Raw genomic sequence first — 21,344 nt, forward strand, 5'->3', positions numbered from 1 at the left:
CAGGTGTACGTTGATCCGGAGGGAGTCTTGTTTTCAGGTCGGAATCGTATAGTGTTCGCCCGGGCGCACCGACACAGTGAGGGTTGAATACGAGGATGGAAATCCATGGACAATAAGGCGTCGCAATGAGCCTAAGCCACTCGTAGGATTCAATTCCGATAATAGGCCAGGGTCGCTAGCCAAGATGCCACGACGGCAGCTAACTACACAAGAATTTGCCAATGTCTTAGCACAGCAGGGATAATATATAGATCTGCACAAGCTTGCATTGAGATAGAACAACGTGAGCAACATCCTTGCTCATGTCTAAGGGGTATCCGTAAATTCTATCAATGTCAAAGTGACAAAATCTAGCGTCTATCAAATGATGAAAGTGGGCATGTTATCCAAACATCGTAAGCCCAACAAGCCAGACAAAAAAGAAAGGAAAAAAAGGTTCGAAAACAAGCATGGCAGTCTTTGAACATCAGTCTTTAACATGCAACCGGTCAACAGCGAGGAAAAGAGAAAAAAAGAAATCGTAATGTCTATACGGTACCAGCTTATTCAACAGCCGCAGCATGAGAGTGGTGGTTCTTAGGATCCCATTCAAACTTGAAGTCATCGCCCAGTTCCTTGCGGATAGCAGCCTTGACTGCATTCAGGACATGGTCAAAGACACCAAAGTTGGCAGGGTTGTTGGCGTCGTTTCCGTCGCCGCGGAAGACACCGGTGCGGACGAGGCAGGTGTTCCAGCCGTACATGTTGCCACCGATGATATCGGACATGGGGTTGTCGCCGATCATGTAGATGTTCTCGGGCAGGGTGCGCTGGCCGTGGATCTCCTCCATCCAGTCCTTGAAGACTTCGTCGGCGCAGATGTAGGTGGCGCGCTCGGGCTTGCCGTACACGAGACGGTCGAGGTCGAGACCCGTGAGGGCCTTGTACTGGGCCTCGAGGGCAACGCGGAATGCACCCAGGTGCAGACGGGCAGCACCCTTGTGCTCCGTTGGGGAGAGCAGGTCGCCCTGCGAGAAGTAGATGGGGATGTGGCGGGCGATGGCGTTCTTGCTGGCCGGGTCCTTGGCCCAGGACATGAGCTTGCCGTTGGCGCTGAGCAGCAGGTCGAGGATGATCTGGAAGTCGGTGGACATGTCGTACGACTCGGCGAGGACGAGGATGGCGTCGAATTTGAAGTTGGAGAAGTCGCGTGGCTGGGCCTGGGCCTTGTCCTCCTCGGTGAAGTTGCGGCACAGCGAGATTGTCGGGTCCCAGGCGAGAATGTCCTTGGGGTGCACGACGTTCTTGAAGCCGTAGCTCTCTGCGACCTTGCGGATGTTGAAGCCCTCACCACCGCAGACCAGCACGTTCTCGTAGTACTCCGACAGGGCCTGCATCGGGGTGTGCGACTGGATGAACTGGTTGGTGGAGATGGGGTGGCCCAGGACTTCTGAGAGCTGTGCGCAGCGAGCTTCTTCGGTCTTACCACCGCCGTTGGTGAGGAGGATATAGGGGAATTGAATGCCTGTTTTTGTTAGAAACTGGAAGTGTGCAATTATATGAAGAAACATACCTAGCTCGTTGTCACCATTCAGGATCCGCAGAGTATCCTTGGCCTCCTGAAGCCCGATGTTTCCGTGTGCCAGCACACCGTCAATGTCAAAGCAAAAGGCCATGTTCTTGACGGCCTTGACCATCTCCTCGTGCTTGTCCTGCACGCCGGAAGCCAACATGTCCCGCACGTGGTCCCTGGCGGTGGTAACAGAGGAGAGTCGCGATCGCGAGGGCCGCGAAGAGCGAGGAATGGGCAGCGAGGTGCCAAACGAGTTGCGCGAGGCCCGGCGGTCCTTCATGGACGGGTTCAGGCTGAGGGACTGCATCTGGACATCGCTGACGGCGCTGCGGGTGGAGGGGACCTCGATGATGTTGCCCTCGGCATCAGCAGGCAGAACAGCCTCCTGGGCCTGAGCCTTGGGGTCTACAGAGTCGCCGTTGACGTGAGGCATGTTGAACACGAAGAGAGAGACAGTGAATAACTTGGGTACGAAGGAATGACAGGTCTCTGTGATGAAGAATGAAGGGCGGGCAGATCGATATATTTGACAACGGCGGGAAATCCATTCCCCAAGAAGAAGTCCCGGCGTGTGGATCGTGTGCAGATCGCTTTTTGCCGCACCGATGATGTCGTTCTCGATTAATCATTAACCAGTTTAACCAGATTCAGCTGGATATCTCTCTGACTCCGGCAGGCGGAATTCTCTTGGCTTCAACAACGCCTCGACAGACACCGCGGTCCGGCCACCTCCGCCGTGGAAACAGAAAATTTCTGCAGAGAAACGCCATTTGCATGCGAAAACGATGTTCTCACCACGGCGGCGCCCCTCGTCGCAGCCCGGGTTTACCCATTGCAGGCCACCCGAAAACCCACCAGGTTGTGGGCCGTGGTCCACCGGCTGCATGCAACCGTAGGTGTGCAGTCGCGATGGATGGCGATCTCGGGCGAGTAGCAGTAAAAGAACGTAACAACTAACGAGACCGGAGTCTGAGATTCTGAGTCGTCCTGCAGACTGCAATTTGGCATAGCGCTAGCCCTAACTGCACAGCGCCACAGCCGAGGCACTTTACCAGACGCAGGCAGTGCATCGGCCACCGAGCCGGGCAGAAACGAAGCCGATCACAGGCTGCCAGGCTGCCAGGAACTGCCTGCCTGGTCCGACCGTCCGAGCATACTCCGGATTCTCTCAGGGACCCCCAGCCCAGGGCAAAAGTCTGGAGACCGACCGGTGCCGATCTGAGCCGGAGGACACCAAGCCGGCGACGAAAATGAGTCGAACCGCTGTCCCCCGCAAGCCCCAGAATATGCAATCTGGCTCTTCTCATTGGCCAGGGCCTCTCCAACTCGCGGCCAATCTCGGAACGGCGTCGTGGTGGTGGATCTGCTGGTTGGTGTGGTGGCTGTTGCATGATGTCATTGATGCTTCAGGGTTTCACTGCATTTGCCTCTGGCCCTGGCGCATTACGCGACCAATATTTTCGCTATAAAACATTTCCATGGCCGGAGAGTAGCCAAGAAACCCGTGAAGCAGGTCTGGCGAACATTTGTCTTGAGTTGGCAAAAGGGTCCGGAGCTCCCATTCACAGACGTGTCTGTATACTTTGAACTTTGTCTTCGGGGTAGAAGTTGGCAGCCACTTTCCTAAAGAAGGCAATCTCTAATCCCGTCATGAAACTACCCAAGTAAATTCTCGGTATCCCTGTCTGGGTTGCGGTGAATGGCAGTATCCACTGTCTTCGATATCGATGGCTCGACTGGCGGCTTCTGGTTGAGACCTGCTCTGTCGGTGTAACCGACGGATTGAGGCAGATTTATGCAGATATCCCGGTAAAGTATTCGACTATACAGAGTAGACCAGTAGGAAGTCGGACATGTCTTCAGGGGTAAAGAGTTCAGTGTGTTGTTCAGCTGGGTAGGTATTAACCCTACGTGGCATTGGTAGTTGCTCCAGAGGCTATAACAACCAGTCGCGAAATACCGACTAGTTATACTGTATTGGTGAGGTCAATTAATCAGGATATTCAAACAAGGCAAACCCAAGTCGAACATTGGCAGTAGAAGGATCCTCTTCGACAGACCAACAGCGAGCCCTGCTTTAGTGCGGCGGGATTGCAATAACCACCAGATCAACAACGATGTTCACCGCGGTGTTAGAATGCCAATTGCGTTGAAACTGATATGACATTCGGTTTCACGCCGCTTTTTCCAATACATATACACCAAGGGTACACGATGTTGACAGCAATAGCGCCTAATTGGACGGCGGATACCTTGCATAAGAAGGCCATTCCGTAGCAGCGAGTGCAGGCGTGGAGAGTTGAGGAGCCATGTGAACTGTGGAGTCAAATATTGTATACCCTAAACGTATTTACGCAGTGCGCGTAATGCTAACAATGGAAGCGTCCAGATATCTTTCCATAGCATCTCTTGACACTAACATGACGGACGTACTTGAATTTTCGAGCAACCCGATTGGCATAGCACCTATCTATTCTAATCACTTCTTTGTATCTGGCAGCACATACCAATTCCAGGTGTCTCTGCCTCAGTTCTGGCGCGATCCCCAGCACAGAACGTGCATCGCTGCAAGACGTGTAAACACGCTTGGCGGCGGGTGTAATGTGTGAGGTATTGCGAGATTTGAGTTTTAATTGCATTCGAGATATTTCGACGCTGTCCGGGTCATCCCTATAAGGGAGACGGTGGCTGCATACCCAATGCTTCTTTCACCGTATGTGCCACAATGCAGCTGCTGGTGTTTGCCTGCAAAGCTGGTTTCGCAGATACAACTTGTACCTTGTCAGAGCAACATGAGCTCACAATCTCTGTTCATATATATGTTCTAGTAATGTTAGCCAGGCACAGCAAGTACCTATATCTATCATAACACTACCACCCGCCGTTGAACTTGACGGAACCGTTGCTTCTTCTCTGCCATCCATGCATTAGCGCCAGCATTGGCAACCAGGTAAGCAATGTCGTTGGCTAAGCAATCACACGAACAGAACAGGATTCCCAAGTAGCGCCTTGCCCAGCGGTCTGGATTGCGGCCGCCCAGACGGCGGTTTCGCATAGAGAGCTGTCATTGCAAACCAAGCGCGCTGGTTCGCCTGAATATGGGCGCCACTCAAGGGCTCGGTCCCTGTGTATCTTTAGTTGCGCGGGGAGAGGGATTCCTGCGCTGCAATAAATTGTGTGCCATATCGCTGGGCTGCTTCGCCGGGTTTTCTCATTTAATCAAAATCTCCCGCCCGTGATGGATTTCACGTTTAATTCAGTTCAGCTGGCTAAGGGGGCTATCTTCGGTCTTCTGGCGTATGCGACTGTCTGGGTTATTTATACACGATGGTTCCATCCTCTCGCGAGATTTCCTGGGCCGTTTTGGGCTTCTGTGTCGCGGGTCTGGACGGTTCTTCATGTCCTCCCCGGCGATGCGGAGAAGACTCAGAGAAGGTTGCATGAGAAATACGGTATATCCTCTTAATATTCTCGTCTCGTGTAACTCTTCTGATATGTACAGGACCTGTTGTTCGCATTGCGCCAAATGAATTGGTGACTAGCGATCCCCAGGCAGTCAAGACTTTGTACAGCGTCAAGTCGTCTACTGTCAAGGTAATCAACTTTTCACTTTTTCCCGGTAGTGCGTTTTTATTGACCAGCAGACCGACTTCTATTTAGCTTTCCGACCGCCATGGGGTGTGTATATGCCCCTGGAAATGAAGGATTCTCCTAACGCTAGACAGCGCGATACCCAGACCACTTCTCATCTGAAGGCGGAAAACAGCACGGAGAGCGTCGGCGGATTGTCGCGAATGTATATTCAATGACGAGCATTCTGCAGTCAGAGCAGTATGTCGAGAAATGCATTGAGGTGTGGGTTGAGAAGCTGGGGGAAATGGCAGACCGGAAGGTATCATTCGACTTGTGGTTATGGACGAGAATGTAAACCCTATGGTCTGTCTCTGCTACAAATTCCACCAGCTGAACAATGTCAGGTTCGCATACGATGTTGTCGGAGTTCTTTTCTTCAGCAGGATGTTTGGCTTCCTTGAAAACGGCGGCGACCATCTAGGATATATCGAGGCTGTGGAAGATCTGATCCCTGTCCAGTTCCTGGCTGGAATTATGCCGACTTATATCCGCAGCTTGTTCCTACTTACCGGGATCCTCTTCTCAAAAGTCCGAGGCGCATTGAAAGCCCTGGGCGATTTAACGGATGCAACAAATGCAATGCTTAAAAGCCGACTGGCGGCCCTTGGCTCTGCGTCTACAAAGCCACAACGACCAGACATTCTTGGGAAACTGCTCGACATCTCTCACAAGGACGGGAAGAGACTCGATTTCGAACTTGATGATATCAAAATGGAAGCCTTTGGTGCATTGTACGTACCAGCACTATAATATTGTATCGAGCTCTGCTAACAGACATGTCCAGCTTCGCAGGAAGCGAAACAACAGCCCTGACCCTCTCAGGAATCCTCTACCACATCCTACGCAACCCAGACGTCTATACAAAACTTACAGATGAAATCGACACAGCAGTGCAATCAAATCAACTCAGCATCCCAGCTCCATATAACGAAGCCAGCAAACTCCCATACCTAACCGCCTGCATCAAGGAAGGAATCCGAGTACACCCCGTAACAGGAGTTTCATTCCCAAGACACGCACCGCCGTCTGGATGCGAGATCGGCGGGCACTGGATTCCTGGAGATGCACGGATTGGCGTGAATCCAGCCGTTGTTCAATTCGACAAGACGGTTTTTGGCGATGATGCGGATACTTTCCGGCCTGAGCGCTGGATTGAAGGGGATGCGATTGAGATGGATCGTTATATTATGCATTTTGGCATGGGGGCGCGAACTTGTCTTGGGAAGCATGTAAGTCGCTTACACTTGTGTCATTTCTCGAGGTGGTATTGACTTGGTAGATTGCGATGTGTGAGATCTACAAGGCCATTCCGCATCTTTTGATATCGTTTGCCCTGGAGCTTGCGAGTGATGAGGAGATGCAGACGACATCACATTGGTTCCATAAGCCGGTTGCTATTGATGTCAAGGTTCGGCGGCGAGTCTAATGCAATACACGTTTGCTCGGTAAAGATATATTGACTGGGGAGATCGGTGCGAAATTATGGTACTCCGTGTAAATTGATATAACCTCATTATGTACCGTTGAAGGGTCCTCGAAGATACCAAACGCATTTTCTGTTAACAGAAACTCTTCCCCGATATTCTGAAGCTGGCAGAATGACATATATCTGTGCAGGAGATGTAGCTCAAACATGAAAGCGTCCTCCGGATAGATCTGGGCATGGAGGGTTGTCTCCAGGTGGTAGGAGGTTTCGTCAAAACCAGGGTCTCGGTACATTTCGACGAGAGCGAACTCTGCCGACACTGGTCGCTGGGTCAGACTAGAGCTCTCCAGGTCGATCTTGTTGAGAAGAAGGTCGGGACGGCAAGCTTTGGTTTGGAGAGAAGCAGCCGGCCTTGCTGGTGGCTGGTCCGCCGGAGTGAACCTTTTCAGGAGGAACCAAGGAATAAAGTGCTGTTTTTGCTGTTCCGGCTGTTTCTGCTGTAGGGCTTCGGCATTTTGGCAGTGTTTTAGACAGAATCTTGTATATCATGTTGCATGGACTCCGGGCGTATTTAAGGGTTGATTCGCCTGTCCCTCACCAACACCAACAAAAATGCATTGGTTGACAGTGAGCCAACATCAAACCTCTCTGCCTTGTAAACCACCGTCGACGATCTTTAGTTTATTGGACTACAGCACCTGAAATGCAAGCCCTGGTCACCTCGGCGCTTAGTGGCTGCACACCACTGTGCCGCATTCTCGCAGGTTTGGCTACCAGTGCCTCACATTCAATGGCAAGCTAGATATCTCAGTGTATTTTCATGTAACACAAGGATGCAATTGTTCGTGTAGAAACTTTATGATGCAAAATTAATAACTGGGTCCCAGGGAAAGTATTAGCGTTGAGTATCCCGGAAGACACTTTCAAGGCTGAGAGCGATTTTAGAAGGAATCATAATCGACAACTCATTGCGCCGCAAGCGTCGGGACTGTCTTCAACCTGTAGTAATACATAATTCTGTATGTGCTTCTCCGAGTTCATTGGTTGTCGAATGAGGCTGTGTTGTTGGCAAGGCTGGCAGGACGGCGGTTAGCCTTGCGCGCTCCCCCAACGTCAACTGCTCATAACACTCTCAGCACTTCTCTCATCTCTCCTTCAAACAAGGATATATCACGGGAGTATGGCTGAGACTGTCGGGTTGGTCATTGGAGTAGCATCCTTTGCGCTCCAAGTTAACGACACGATCAAACGACTGCAGAACGCCCGTGAGTACATCAGGAGCGAAGCCAAAGATGAGATTGAGTCTCTGGGTCATCGCCTTGAGAGTCTGCGATATATTCTCCTATCCCTTGAGTCTGTACAGGCGTCTACAATGGTCAATCATGCCATTAGTCGTTGTCAACGAGAGTACAGTAGCATCGACATTGCCCTCGAGCGGGTGAGTGAAAGGCTGCCCAACTCGGGTGGCAGAAGACTGCGAGTTATTCGACATGGCGATCGCATCAAGGACGAGCTCAGAGACATTAGGCAAAGACTAGACTATGCTATACAGCCTTTGACCTGGTCCGTCCCCTCACACCCGACGCGGAAAGTAGACTGACGCTTGATGTTTGTGTAGTGCCATAGGGATTGAGACTCGCATGCTGGTTCAAGATATACCCCATCTCGTCTCCTCTGCCATGATCGCAAAAGATCAGAAACAGAGTCCTATGCCTGAAACTCAGCTTAGCATTGCTGAACCCCCGTCGCCACCTACACCTTCTGTGTATCTCGAATCGTCACCACGACGGCCGCGAAGGATAGACTGTACTGTTAGCCACTGCCACTGCTCATGCCATTCAGTACGTCGCAGCTCAGCCCGATTCTGGGCCTTGGAGTATACCGCACCGACTACATTCTCTCGCAAGTGTAGCAATCCAAAGTGCACAGCGACCTGTTACCGCTGGAGCCTACAGTTCGCCCTCTCCAGGTACGGCATTCCGTTCATGGTGAAAGCTGGCGTTGAATTCATCGCGGGAGCCGGGATGTACTCGCTCAGACCAGCGCTCAGCACAGAAAGGGTGGTGAAGTACACATCGGACGGATTCAACGCACTTGCGCAGTTCGAACGAGGGCTGCTCACCGTCTCTGAAGTTCAAGAGATATTCCGGAAGCTCAAAAGATGTGACCAATCGTTGAATCGTCATATACACCCAGGCGGACACAACTATGTCCAGGTACGGAATCAGTGGGAATACCCTACACGAGAATTGTCTAATCATTGAATAGGAGCTCCTTCACTACGCCCCGGCTGGATATCAAAGTCCGGCCAGCCGTTTTGAACTCCTCGAATTCTTTGCCTGCGAACTAGGCATGACCCTTGAAGGGCTCGACCAACGGTTTGTTCCACGGCAGGCCGAGTGTACTCAGACTATTAATGCCCGGTTTACAGATTTCTGGTTCGATGCGCCAAGTGGATTGGCGAAGGGCCGCATATTGATTTGCTCGAAGCGATTCTTGAATATGGCTTTGACCCAGGCCTCACTCAATCGCCTGTTTACAAAGAATGGCCTGCGCCTTGTTCGCCGGATTGGATATCCGAGAGACTCACGCCGGACCCTTTTTTCATCGAGTATCTTGCTTTACTTGCCAGCGCTAGTCCAGGTATGTAATTGAACACTACGCATCTTATGCCTTCATTAACCGGCAGTAAAGGGTTTGCTGGCTTGACGCCTATACATGAAGCTGTGCTCCTGGGTACCCCAGCCTCGGTGGCTTCATTTCTCTCAGGCTCATCGTTGCATAGGGAGACGAACTTCTTAGGACAAACACCCCTCCATCTGGCGGTTCGGGATGTGGAAATAGTTCGTCTGCTGGTTCAGGAGGGTTATGACATGGACGTCCCAGACAACCATGGTATCAGCCCGTTAATGTATGCTGCTGGAATGGGCAAGACGGACGTAGTCCGCTTCTTGATTAACCAAGGGGCAGCCCTTTTCATCCGAGATAAAAGGTGGAAACGGACCTTTATCGGATACGCGGACGCTCGCGGCCATTGGCAGTTGATAATAGACGCCCTTACAACCATCCAAGCCACGTACCCAAAAAGGTTCACCGACTACTTTGTCTGCGACGCGCTGATGCGACTTATGTCTGGTACGCGTATTATGTGGCAGTCCAACGAATGGAGCATTTATTTTGCAAAGCTCTTGGCTCTAGGTCCAGATGCCATGTGCAACATAAGATTCGCTAATGGCAGGGATCAAACTGAAGATAATAATCTTCTGCATTTTATCTCAAGCTATGAAGATGTCGATGTCCTGGCGCAACACGGCTTCAACTTGTTCAATCAGCCCAACAGTGCAGGTAATACTGCCATATTCTCACTCGCTGGGAGATTAGATCCAACTCTGCTACAGTCCTTGCTTGACCACGGAACCAACATTAACCATGTGAATCACGAGGGACGGACTCTTCTCCTCCTGTTGCTAAAACAGTTGAGTTATATGAGCCACAGGGTTTTTGATGTAATGGATTCTATCCGGCTTTGCCTCAAGAGCGGCCTGGATATCTTCTTATCGGATCGTTGCCGGTGTCCCTGCTCTCCTGATGGATGCTTTCTGCCTGCAGCTTTCGATATTACTTTTGAGGGTCAGTTATGGACAAATGCACCCGCATTTGTGTGGGCATTGGAGTTGCTCTCCCTCGTGGAAGAGCTCAGGGGCCGTGAGGACTCGAAGAAACTCTTACTTGGCTTTCTACGCAGAGCGTACTTTGACAAAGTGGGAATGACGCATGTTTGCTGCCATAGAGGGAACAGCATCCAAGGCCACAGTTTACTTCGGCCGGAAAGGAGTGTGTCTTATGACGACGTTGACGAAATTTTAGATGAAGAAGAGGAGTTCATTGCAAGTCTCGAAGAGGAAATGCTCCCATTGAATTCGGAGACTCTAGAGTGTTTGCGGTCCAAATGGATGTCGATACTTAAAGAGAGACATCAGGAGCAAGTTGAAGAGGTGGAAAGGACCAGAAAACAGAATAATTACCCCGAAACCCCTATAGGCGTGAGTTCTTCAAATCCAAATCCCGGGGTGCACTTCTGACAAGGACAGGAAACGTTCGAGGTTGACTATAAGAACGACACGTTCCACCATTTATATCATACAGGCTTTGATTTCCCCATCGCCCCTTGTGTAACTCGCTATATGGCCGAGTACGTCGTCTGGATGGAGCACCAATACTTTCGATCTAAAAACACATGGGATGCCGACCAGAGAGAAGCTTGGCACAAGAGACGGATTGGATGGTTTGTTGAGCTTACGCAAATCATGGAAGTTGCCATCATGACACTCACTGAAAAGGTCGACTATGTAATCCGCACCACATCATGGGAGGACGGAGATAGCCCTGATAAGGAGCTTATAATCGGCCACTTCACAGCCTCCGTGCAGGGTTCGGAGAATTGGCTCTGAGCATGGCTAGTGAGATCCATAACCTGATCTATGTAGTCTAAAATTTGATTCTACTTTTGTACGTTCAAGACAGAATAAACGACAGGATCACGGTGCTATCGTTACGGGGCCTTTTCCAGGTTCAAGTAGGCCGGCCCCAATCACCCAATTATCATTAATTCATGCCATAATCCAGTTTTTTGACTATGAAGATATACACCTAGTGGGTATGATGAACAAAAATGGTTTCTACAGTTTTCTTCCGGCATCGACCGGTCTACCAGTATCATCTGGCACTGTCAGTCTCTTGCTGCGCTCCACTGTGCATAGCAGTCCAAAAGGGCCTTTGTAGCTGCGGCTGCAACAGCAGCTGCAAAGTTCTGCCAATTCTTGTTCTTATGGCTGTCAGCATAGTCACAGATTGCTTTCACAATCAGGCAGGGGGTTTGGTCCCAGAACCCAGCCCCTTCCATCTCGAACGCCATGAGGCCATGCGCAGCGGCGATTCTATCACGCTCTTCTGCGGACTTCATGACTGTATCGGCGGAGCCTATCGTGCCGACGAATATTGACGGTGCTTGGGCCTGTACCGTAAGACCCTGCTCCTCTAGAAATTTTTTCCTGTCGAGGCGCTCCCGCTGTATTAGCTGGCTAGAGTCACATTTCACGTCGTTACACGACGTGCCATGCAGGTCCATGTGTCTGCGGACTGATGCCATGGGGTTCTTTAGAGAGCTACTGTGCGATAAACGCTTCTTGTGCTGGTACCTAGAATGAAAGAGCTGGTCCTGAGAAGCCCCCGGATACTTGTATTTGGCACCCTTGCCCTTCTTGGATGCCCTCTTCGAGGCCTTGGACTGGATATCTTGGAGGTGTCTTGCTGCCAGATTCTGCATCTTTTCCTGTGCACTGTCCGTTTGGAGCCTTCTGAGCAGGTGCCGTATGTTGCTTGGTGCCCGGCCAAACTGATCCTCTACTGTATTCTTCATCTCGAATTCGTTTGGATATTGCCGGCCCAGGTCATACTGAACGATATGGCTGCTGATGACCACATCACCTAGGAGAATCTCTTCGCCACTGGCTGGGAAAGGCACGCCTCCACAAATTCCAGTAACGAGCACGAGTGACAGTCTTGGATAGCTTCGACGCAGGTTGGTGGATGTTGTTGCCGCGCTGACCTTTCCCATGTCAGAAAGCAGGATAAGGACAACGTTGACCTTGCCAATGCGCCCGTTTGTGTATATGTTGGGATCACCCTCAATGCGTCCATAGTTTCTCTCCCAGACCTCATCCATGATATCGTAGACGGCATCGAACTCGAGCGCCAACGCACATGCTATCGCAATCTCGAAGTCATCCCTGCTACTTGGGGGGTCTGGACTATACCTTCTGGTCGGCCTTGCCGCGGTATATGTGCCATTGGTATAGGAAGCTGGAGGATCGAGCAAGAGCTTTTTTGTCATCTGCAGTTCAGACACTGAATCTCTTCGTTTGCGCTTGGTGCTCTGCGGGTTAGCCTGGACCTCCAAATTGCAGACGATCTGCTCGTAGATGGCCTTCCTGAGAAGCTCGCTCAGGGTGGAATCAGGAGTCTCCTTTCGGAGTCTCCGGACAGCCATATGAAGATATAGACAGCCTTCGACAGCTCGAAGATAATTTCCTCCGCCCTCCCTCTGAACTTGTTCGACCACGTCACACATCTCGCCCCAGGTTAGGAGGTTGGCCCTGCTATCCAAGTGGATCTCCATCCCCATCTTCTCACCACTCTCAATCTCCAGAAGAAGACGTGCAAATGAAAGCAGGGTCGGACTTCCAGGTCCGATGGCCTCGACTGGTTGAGCAGGTTTGGGTTCGGATGTACTGAGCCCCAGTGGTCTTAAAGAGATATATAGGACGCGCTCAGAGCCAGGACCCTTGGAAGAACGTAGAAAGTAGATACTATCAGGTTTCCAACTGTGAGCTACCAGTTCTGTATCAGCATCGAAAAACTCCAGCAAGCATCTGGCGAGGCTAAGTGCCAGAATCGCTTTTTCTCGAGAGCACATCTTCTTGTCCACACGGCGCCTTAGGCGATCTTCAGGGGTGATAGGGGTAAGCGCCTTCTGTTCCAGCAGTTCTCCCAGCGTCTCTGTGGTCAAGAAGCTTGCCAATTGGGGCTTGGCTGGCATTGTATCGGAGATATCGAGTAGCCCATTCCTGTCCACAGACAGGTATATCATGTTTCTGCCGTGCGTTCTTGCTCGTTGAATTGCCGCACATATACCATCGTTCCACGCCTCGGCCGTTGGCGCTCTAGATCCAGTCAACATTGTTATGCGGAATAGCAAAATAAGGAGAAAACATACCCAATCGAGCCACATTGGGCCTCGTGCCAGCGCATTTGTTCCAAGCAGCACGAAAGAAACATATCTAGCGGGACATCCTGCGCACTGGTTTGCCAGTCATCCGACACCTTGAGTTTGATTTCATGGCATTTCCCGCAGTTCCTCTGGCGGAGATCTCCGAACAGGGCGTTGACCACGTTGCTTGCGTATCTTCGTGACAAGCCTTCCGGGTGGGCAGCGATCGTATCGCTTGGGTGCTGGGGGGTTGGCTGCTTCGTCGCATCGTACTGAAGCTTCTCTAGCAGTTCCTTCAGGCTGGCCAGGCAAGACATCGCGGAATGACCGGTCTGGCCTTCGGGAAGGACAAAAAGCGAGCACCCCGGCCCTGTTGCCAGGTTGAACTGCTCGGTGGTGGTGTCGAGAAGCCTCAGCAATAGACCCAATTCGGGATACTGGCTGCCAAATGCTACCATGCCATTTGAGCCCGTTGTCCCCTTGGAGGAGAGATCTGGGGACTCGGCTGCACGCTTCTTCACGGCCGTCAGCATCTCCATTAGATCCGGGTTAACGACGCTGTTCAGAGTCCTGAGAAGCTCCTGTGCTCGTTGCTCAGCATCGTCAGAGACATTTTCTGGAACGACCAAGGGCATGGATGCTGTTGTGAGGATATAACGAAGATCTGTCTCGAAAAAGGCCGCGTCATTCTGCGGTTTCTGGGAGACGAGGCTGGAACTCCTCGTGAACCTGAGGAGTCGACCGGATAAGCGCGATCGCAGTGTCTGGAGTGCATTCCAGCCTGTCAGCCCCGTGGAATCCATCGTTGATAGTCGCAGTCTCTGGTTACTACTCGGGCCTGTTCTGAGTCTGCCGTATCTCGTCTCTTTCCAGCCGGTGCGCACTTCTCTTCCTTCGCCCTCTCGCTTCTCAGCCTCTCGTGCCTTGGCAGATGGCGCCACCAATTAGACGAGATACAGGCCTGCAGCTCTCCGATGACGGGGATACGTGTACCACGCGCGGGGCAACTTCGATCGGCTTCATCTGCTTGTGTGTAGTTTGTTTGTCTCCAGTCGGCGTTTTACCGCTCGACGAGTAGAAATAGGCGAAACATGCACTGTCAGCGTTACAACTGCGAAGTGAGTCTTTTCCATGCCGATAATGGAGGACATCCAGCAGGAGGAGCCTATCTACGAACTGGCCGTGGAATGCGAGGCTCTTTACGCCAGGCAGATCACATCGCTCAACGACACCGGTGATGAAAGTACTGCAAAGGTTCTCTCCGATATGTACCAGCGATTTGAGAGCTGGGCATCGTTCTTGGGTGTCTTTGCCGAGTCAAATCTGTGCTTGGACCGACGACTGCGGCGTCACCCTGACATACAGGACCAGGTGCTTCGTCTTCTAGATATCATGCAAGGAAACCTCACACACCGTATGCCACCAAACCCTAAGTCATGCTAATACACGTATACTGACATGACTACCATAGTATCGGGAGATAGTGATGTCCCTGAGACACCAGCTCTCCAGACTGACTCCCCCGATATCGCATCCCGGCCTGTCTCTGCTGGGCTTATGCAGAGCTTAAAGGCCATATCGGCCGCACTTGACAGGCTGAACCAGCTCGGAACTGCCATTCGGCGATCAATCGTGGCAAATCATACTCTCAAGGCCAGGCAACTTGCTGAAAAGTTCGACCTCACCTCTTTTGAGCAGGTGGCATATGTCCTGCTCAAGTCGCTATATCCGGACTCCAGTGAAACGCTGATAGAGCAGCTCACACGGTCGATGACGGAGTCCTACGCCCTTTTCCTTCATCGCCAATCACGCAGGGGCCAGTTCGAGGCTGTGCGGAAACAGAGGGCTCAGCCATTTCTACACCAGATTCCAGAGGAACTGGTCGTCGATCAAAGCGTTGGAGACGTCATTGATGTTCGCGCACTGCCAGCTCGTAGAGATAATGGCCAGGTACCGGATAGACAGCAGGCACCTTCCATTCAGCTCGGGTATACTGTATCTCGGTCCGAGCCCACTTCCATCGACAGCGAGGAGGTCAGAGCTCGTCTCAAAAGGCTCCGGAGTCCCTCGGCACAAAGCAGACCCGTCTCTATCCTCGTTAGTCAGGCTGGCTATTCTCGACTTAGGGGGGATAATTTAATGTGCGAGTGGTGCTTTAACCCTCTGATGCCAGATTGTTTGGAAGGACCGAGGTGGCAGTATGAGGAGCCTATATATGATGAGTCCATGCTGTTTCTGACAGAGCTACAGACAACATGTAAACGAGGACTTCAACCCCTTCGTCTGCATTTCCGAAAAATGCTCGCAGCGCCTACAGAGATTCCCATCTTCAACTCAGTGGTTTCAACACATGACCGGCGAGCATGGTGATGGCTGGCATCGAGAAGTACATGCACCCTCTTCATGGGTTTGCCCTCTATGCACGTATGACGATGAGGAATTTTCCAGCCCTGACATGCTCTCCGAGCACCTTCGCAGCGACCATGATGACATATTCCAAGAGCAGCAGGTGAAGGCTATCGTCCGACAGAGCAGGTTTCCTTCCCTGCGCTCGCAAGCTACTTGTCCTCTTTGCTGTTTTCCAATCAGCGAGGAAGATGGTAATAGTTCACGGACCGAACATGGTCCCAGTGACGAGGGGAAACAATACCTTGCGAAGCCGGCCGACAATGGGCCGAAGCGTATTCGAATCGATACCTGTCCTGAGGAGCAAACCGGCAAGCCCGTTAGCACTCAGACTGTCGCGGCGCATGTGAGCGCACATCTTCAGAGCATCATGGTCTTCACCCTCCGTTTGATGTCGATTGAAGGTCCAACAGACGTCGGCGAGAGTCAGAGTTCAGCCACAGACACCGACTACCAAGCCTCATGGAGCAGCTCAGGGCCAAGGGACCTGGACCTGGACCAGGATATGTCAGACGATGCAGCGACAGTGGACGAGGACAGTCATGATGTCTTGGATGCTGAATATTCACCTCTAGAAGGAGGAGATGCGGTGCCAGATTCCGAGTACACCGACTGGCATGAAATTCCGCGTGGCCATGAAGACAAAGCTGGGGATTATACCACCGACGCTGGTATACAGGACACTGGGAATACGTCAACCAAACAGGAAGATGAGGCTCCATCTCAGCTCCAGGCGCGCAGCAACCTCATACAGGAATTGCTTTATTCCGAGTGCAACTTTGCCACGGATATGAAGGCGGTTGTGGATATCTACGCAGCGCTGCAGAATACTCCAATAATGAACAGTCAGTCTGAAAATATCCGGGAAATCATTCAAACCTCACATCGTCTCTTGCAATGTTCTATTGACTTCCAATACCATCTTAGAGAGGCCGCAACAAATGTATGTCCATATCCCCCACTGGAAGACTGGCTCCCTTTCCAGGACACTCTGGACAATTCGCAGCCACCTGGGCCCCTGCTGGAAACGGACTCCATGTCGTCTGAGGAGAAGCACCGCAAATCGTTCATTGGTAAGGCGTTTGTGGCTCGCGTCCCTCGGATGATCGAGCTGCTGGTGGGATATATCAAAAGCAAAACAGCCCTCAAGGCCCAGCTCGTGGCTGTTCAAGTGTCAATGCTGCTTGATAAACCAATGCGGCGCTTCCTGAGCTATCGTTCGTTTCTGGAATCGCTCATCCAACTTACGCCGGACGAGTACCCGGACCGAGAGTTGCTCACGGCCGCATTGGAGGAGGTCTCGAGTTTTATTAGCAGATGGACTCAGGATATGAAGCGGCAAGATGTTCTACAGCAGGCTCGCGTGCAGGCCCTGCAGCTAGAAGCCGGAGAGCGAACCGGAAGCCCCGATCAAGATCCTGAATTCGAGCGTCTTATCGATGTGTTTCGGCCTATGATCCTACAAGTTCAAGGTTTAATGGAGCTTGCGCGCACTTTTGAATTCCCAATGTTCCGCCTCATTCAGACCGTTGCCGCCATGCAAGAGGTTGCCACTCTAGACGACGCAACTCTAGACAATGCTCGTTTTAGTAATTTGCAAGCGGTGAAAAGCACAGTGGAAGATATTACGAGAGTTATGTTGCCTGAATATGTAGGTTCTCCCGGCGGAGTCTCGCGATTGTCCAGCTTCAACTAATGTGCTTCTTCTTATACCAGTCACGCCTGGTCCGTTGGCGTATTTCAGATAGATTAGATGTCCTCCTAGATCTCTACAAAAAGGTCGGCTTAACCATAGCCCACCGTGACATATACCTGGCAGAAGCAAAGGAGGAGTTTCAGCCGCTGAACCAAACCCTAAAGCACGAACTGCCGAAGCTGTACTCCCTAACCAGGGAGGTAGCACAGAGATGCCTGCACAGTCTTCTCGAGCTCCAAATAGATTGGCTCAAAGAAGTGCACGGCAAGCTAGAGCGCGCGCTCGACTCATATTCATTTAGCCTCGAGGAATTGGCCGATTTCATCCACGCAAAACAGCGCGTCCTGCACGCAGACGCCTTGACACTTGCTATCTGCGACGGCTCCTTACTAGACAGGAGACATAGTGCGGGTAGTACGGGTTCTTCATAAATAACAGCATCTGCAAGGAACAGAACGGCCTCGGTGCTGGGGTATTGAAAATGCTCGAGCAGCCATCCCCAGTTATGTTATGGCCAATACATACGAGCACAGGGTGTGGAAAAAAGGGCTTCCTATCTGCTCAGCGTACTTGGATTATAGATAATAACATAAGTCACAAGTATATTACTATTGGCCCTGACTGAGCTCGATTTATTCCTCACGGCCAAGTCCGAATCTCCTTCGCAGCAGCCACTGATATTGCAGACGTGAGTCGAAAGGTTGACTGAGGTGAAGCTACTTTGTGCCGAGAAATTCAGCGTCTTTAAGACACGATATCCCTCCGGATTGAAGGCAGTTGCGGGAATCTGTTAAGCCATCTCTATCTTTCCGTAGACCATAAGAGTAAGATGGTCGGGTTGGCGCCGGTTAATCGGAATCGGGGGGAGCATGAGATATTGAAGATTGGCGCTGAGGCGCCGGAGTTTCCGGGTCTGTTACGGCTTATACGCCGGCGCCATCTGGGGAAATGCAACGGAGACGTCGGATGGGTGGGCGGCCATGCAGACGGCGCCTGGCTTGGTGCGGTTGGCTTGATTCAGTTAAGTATATTTGAGATGTATTTCTTGCGCACGCTCCGGCAGTCTGCCAGAGTCAGGCTGTACAGGCATATGCCGTGATGATTGTGATCAGCCTCACCAGGCAGTCGATGCAGTCATATTACATAGCCTCCAGCATGGGTGACCCATTGATTTGTCCATCGGCCAATGATAGTTGCTCTTCTCGCCGAGTTATTGTGCCAAATTGTGGTCTCCGCTGAATGTTTTTCTTGTTTGCTATCAAGCATTAATATATGTTTGGCTCTGTTTTCTCCACCGTCGGAATGGGATGCTTGTTGCTTAATTAGTGCTTACTCCCCGCGTCTTAGGGTTTAGACGCCATATTAGGAATGTCTGGCGGAGCTACTGGAGATATTAATGAGGTCAGCGATCTGACAGTGTTAAACCCGGAGTACAGGCCACTTAAAGTCCCAAGTCGCACACTCTGCTTCCTCAAACCATTACAAGTCCAATTCAACTTCGCGAGATGCTTCTCGTTTGTTCTCGCCCTGTCCAGTGTCTCGCTCTCAGCGGCCAAACAGGCCGCAAACTTCAATGCATCGACTTCAACCCTCACCTCCCTCGGCTGCGATGCTGTCTGCCAGCGAGCCTTTAACGCAGGACGAGTGGCGGACGTCGAGCAGTTCGGAACAGACTTTGATTTCGACTTTTATGCCACAGCGCGCAACTTCTCCTCCTCAATGCCAGGCGACCTGCTCAAGTTCGAACTTCTGAACGGTTCGTCGCTGGATGTGGTTTATGGGCTTTCCGCCTATGGATACCAGTATACTTCCGTCAGCTTGAATGGAACAGTTGTGCCTGCTACTGGATTTATTGCACTTCCATACACTTCGTCTCGCGAAGACGGGAAATATCCTGTCATTGCCTATGCCCATGGTACTATTGGCATTTTCGCAGGATGTCCACCCTCCACGACTGCTAAACTATACGACTACGATACCTGGAGTATCCTCGCCCGGAACGGATATGCAATTGTTGCGCCTGACTACGCGGGTCTGGGTAACAACTATATCAAGCATGAATACTGTAGCTTCCCGGCCCACGCCAACGACCTCTACTACGGCATGGTTGCTGCTCGCAAAATGTTCCCAAACACCTTCACCGACGACTGGGCAAGCGTTGGCCACTCGCAGGGAGGAGGAGCTGTCTGGAAGCTCTCCGAAAGTCCCCTTATCAAGTCTGGCGCAGCAGCCGGTAACTACGTGGGAACCGTCGCCGTAGCGCCAGGGACGAAGATCTATGACTTGATCCTTCTTACAGCCGAGAAAATCTTCCCCCAGTCCAACTACAGCACTTACTATATCACGTATATATTCTTATGGCTGTCGACTACCCTTCGCCGAGCCATTCCCTCGGCCGATATGTCAGTCTTTTCGCAAAAGCTCCTGCAACGAGCGCACATTGCCGACATCACGCAATCCTGCAACGACGGCGCCCTGGCACTGGGCCGCGGTCTTTCTCCAAACGAAATCATCACCAGCACAGCCGCACTCAAGAACAGCACCGATTTCGCCAAGTGGCAGAATATGAATGCCCCGGCTATGGGAGCCAAAGCAAAACAGCCTCTTTTGATCGTCCAGGGGCTGGCGGATACCACGATCTTGCCTCAGATTACAGTCAACGCGTACAATGACACCTGTGGATTCGGTAATGAGGCGCATCTGAATCTGTACCCGGGCATCGATCACGGTGATGTGATCACGGCTAGTTCTCCTGACTGGTTGCGGTTTCTGCGTGAGCGGTTCGAGGGAAAGAGTACCAGTGGTGAATGCATGAAGACTGTTTCTGGTCCGTTTGATCCTGCTCATATGGCCACGCTGAATCAGTCGAGTATAATACTGGATCTTTGAGAAGTGGTTTTGCTCATGTCTAGTTCATAGATTACTGCATTACCAACATATCAAACCCAGAGACCTATTCCATAACGGACAGGCTTGGAGAATTTGATAGATAGCATTCGCTCTAGAATAGATACTTATATTTATTGATATTATCGCGGCTATCCCAACTTCGCAATAGTTGAATCCATTTACTCTTTTATAATTCTTCTACTTTCCCATCTTCCAGGCCTTGTCAGTCGCTATGTAACAAACCCTGTCTCTTTTCACGATGGCCCTCCACGCCCCGAGGCCGACGAAATCATCGTTCACAGAATAATATGTCCCAGCTCGCCGGCACCTCTACACTCCAGTCTCCTGATCTAAGAACAATTCGTCGTCGACCTGTTTGATAACTGGCTGGATGATATATGTCATGCGGTCCGAGATCAGTGCTGGTATCTGAGAGTCCTCGGGAGCCTCCTCTCACTGAGATATCTCCAGCTCATCCACTTCTGTCAAGTGGTCTATTGTTCTGAGGGTTATTTTTCAACTAAAGTTGACACATGTTGGAAAGGTGGCAGTACTGGGGAGTGTAGGTATGTATATCCATGTACATTTGTTTGATAACCTATCCAACGGGACCGAAGCAGAAAACAACCTTACATAGTATACTCGTAATTGGAAGTGTATATGCGGGGCGGGAGAGACTGCGTTGGTCTAAATGGGTATTACATAATCATTTTGAAGTGAGTGTGTGTAAAATAAAATATATAAAAAAAATAAAAAATGTTGGCAAGGACGAGGTTCGAACTCGCGAGGATTTCTCCACAGCATTTCTAAGTAAAACACTTAAGGGCTGCGCCTTAACCACTCGGCCACCTTGCCAGATTCTATTACGCTCTTTCTTTTGCAACACTGATCACTGTTGAGGAATCAACCGACAAGGGAAGCCAGTGGGGTTGAAGTGTATAACCGGGACCACGCAGTACACGCGGAATACCAT

At 51.2% G+C, this 21,344-nt stretch overlaps 6 protein-coding genes and 1 non-coding gene across 7 annotated transcripts; 4 read left to right on the forward strand and 3 right to left on the reverse strand.

Annotated features, from left to right (window-relative positions):
* Positions 1-542: 542 nt before the first annotated feature.
* ASPSYDRAFT_141851 (uncharacterized protein) lies at positions 543-1,985 on the reverse strand (the record flags this gene model as incomplete). The annotated part of the gene is made up of 2 exons (XM_040841194.1): positions 543-1,504; positions 1,553-1,985. 2 exons carry the CDS (start codon positions 1,983-1,985, stop codon positions 543-545), a joined length of 1,395 nt encoding a protein of 464 aa, XP_040708026.1.
* A 2,805-nt stretch (positions 1,986-4,790) lies between these two features.
* Positions 4,791-6,611, forward strand: ASPSYDRAFT_141630 (cytochrome P450; the record flags this gene model as incomplete). The annotated part of the gene is made up of 7 exons (XM_040841165.1): positions 4,791-5,004; positions 5,055-5,146; positions 5,197-5,230; positions 5,278-5,476; positions 5,530-5,916; positions 5,970-6,414; positions 6,465-6,611. The coding sequence occupies 7 exons, from the start codon at positions 4,791-4,793 to the stop codon at positions 6,609-6,611; spliced, it is 1,518 nt and encodes a 505-aa protein (XP_040708027.1).
* A 1,136-nt stretch (positions 6,612-7,747) lies between these two features.
* Positions 7,748-11,506, forward strand: ASPSYDRAFT_38908 (uncharacterized protein). The gene is made up of 6 exons (XM_040845803.1): positions 7,748-8,174; positions 8,230-8,827; positions 8,880-8,989; positions 9,043-9,254; positions 9,306-10,654; positions 10,703-11,506. Exons 1-6 carry the CDS (start codon positions 7,792-7,794, stop codon positions 11,060-11,062), a joined length of 3,012 nt encoding a protein of 1,003 aa, XP_040708028.1. The 5' UTR covers positions 7,748-7,791; the 3' UTR covers positions 11,063-11,506.
* Positions 11,341-14,219, reverse strand: ASPSYDRAFT_74886 (5'-methylthioadenosine/S-adenosylhomocysteine nucleosidase family protein; the record flags this gene model as incomplete). The annotated part of the gene is made up of 2 exons (XM_040850782.1): positions 13,387-14,219; positions 11,341-13,333 (listed from the first exon to the last, which is right to left on the reverse strand). The coding sequence occupies exons 1-2, from the start codon at positions 14,181-14,183 to the stop codon at positions 11,341-11,343; spliced, it is 2,790 nt and encodes a 929-aa protein (XP_040708029.1). The 5' UTR covers positions 14,184-14,219.
* Positions 14,220-14,520: 301 nt separating this feature from the next.
* On the forward strand, positions 14,521-17,913 carry ASPSYDRAFT_84246 (uncharacterized protein; the record flags this gene model as incomplete). The annotated part of the gene is made up of 4 exons (XM_040851321.1): positions 14,521-14,794; positions 14,852-15,578; positions 15,631-17,437; positions 17,503-17,913. The coding sequence occupies 4 exons, from the start codon at positions 14,521-14,523 to the stop codon at positions 17,911-17,913; spliced, it is 3,219 nt and encodes a 1,072-aa protein (XP_040708030.1).
* Positions 17,914-18,850: 937 nt separating this feature from the next.
* Positions 18,851-20,371, forward strand: ASPSYDRAFT_53764 (alpha/beta hydrolase family protein; the record flags this gene model as incomplete). The annotated part of the gene is made up of 2 exons (XM_040848739.1): positions 18,851-18,912; positions 18,988-20,371. 2 exons carry the CDS (start codon positions 18,851-18,853, stop codon positions 20,369-20,371), a joined length of 1,446 nt encoding a protein of 481 aa, XP_040708031.1.
* A 760-nt stretch (positions 20,372-21,131) lies between these two features.
* Positions 21,132-21,226, reverse strand: ASPSYDRAFT_t23. Its single transcript has one exon. It is a non-coding gene; the product is annotated as a tRNA-Leu (tRNA).
* Positions 21,227-21,344: the final 118 nt, after the last annotated feature.

Source organism: Aspergillus sydowii, assembly GCF_001890705.1.
Source record: "Aspergillus sydowii CBS 593.65 unplaced genomic scaffold ASPSYscaffold_1, whole genome shotgun sequence".
NCBI classification, from domain to species: Eukaryota; Fungi; Ascomycota; class Eurotiomycetes; order Eurotiales; family Aspergillaceae; genus Aspergillus; species Aspergillus sydowii.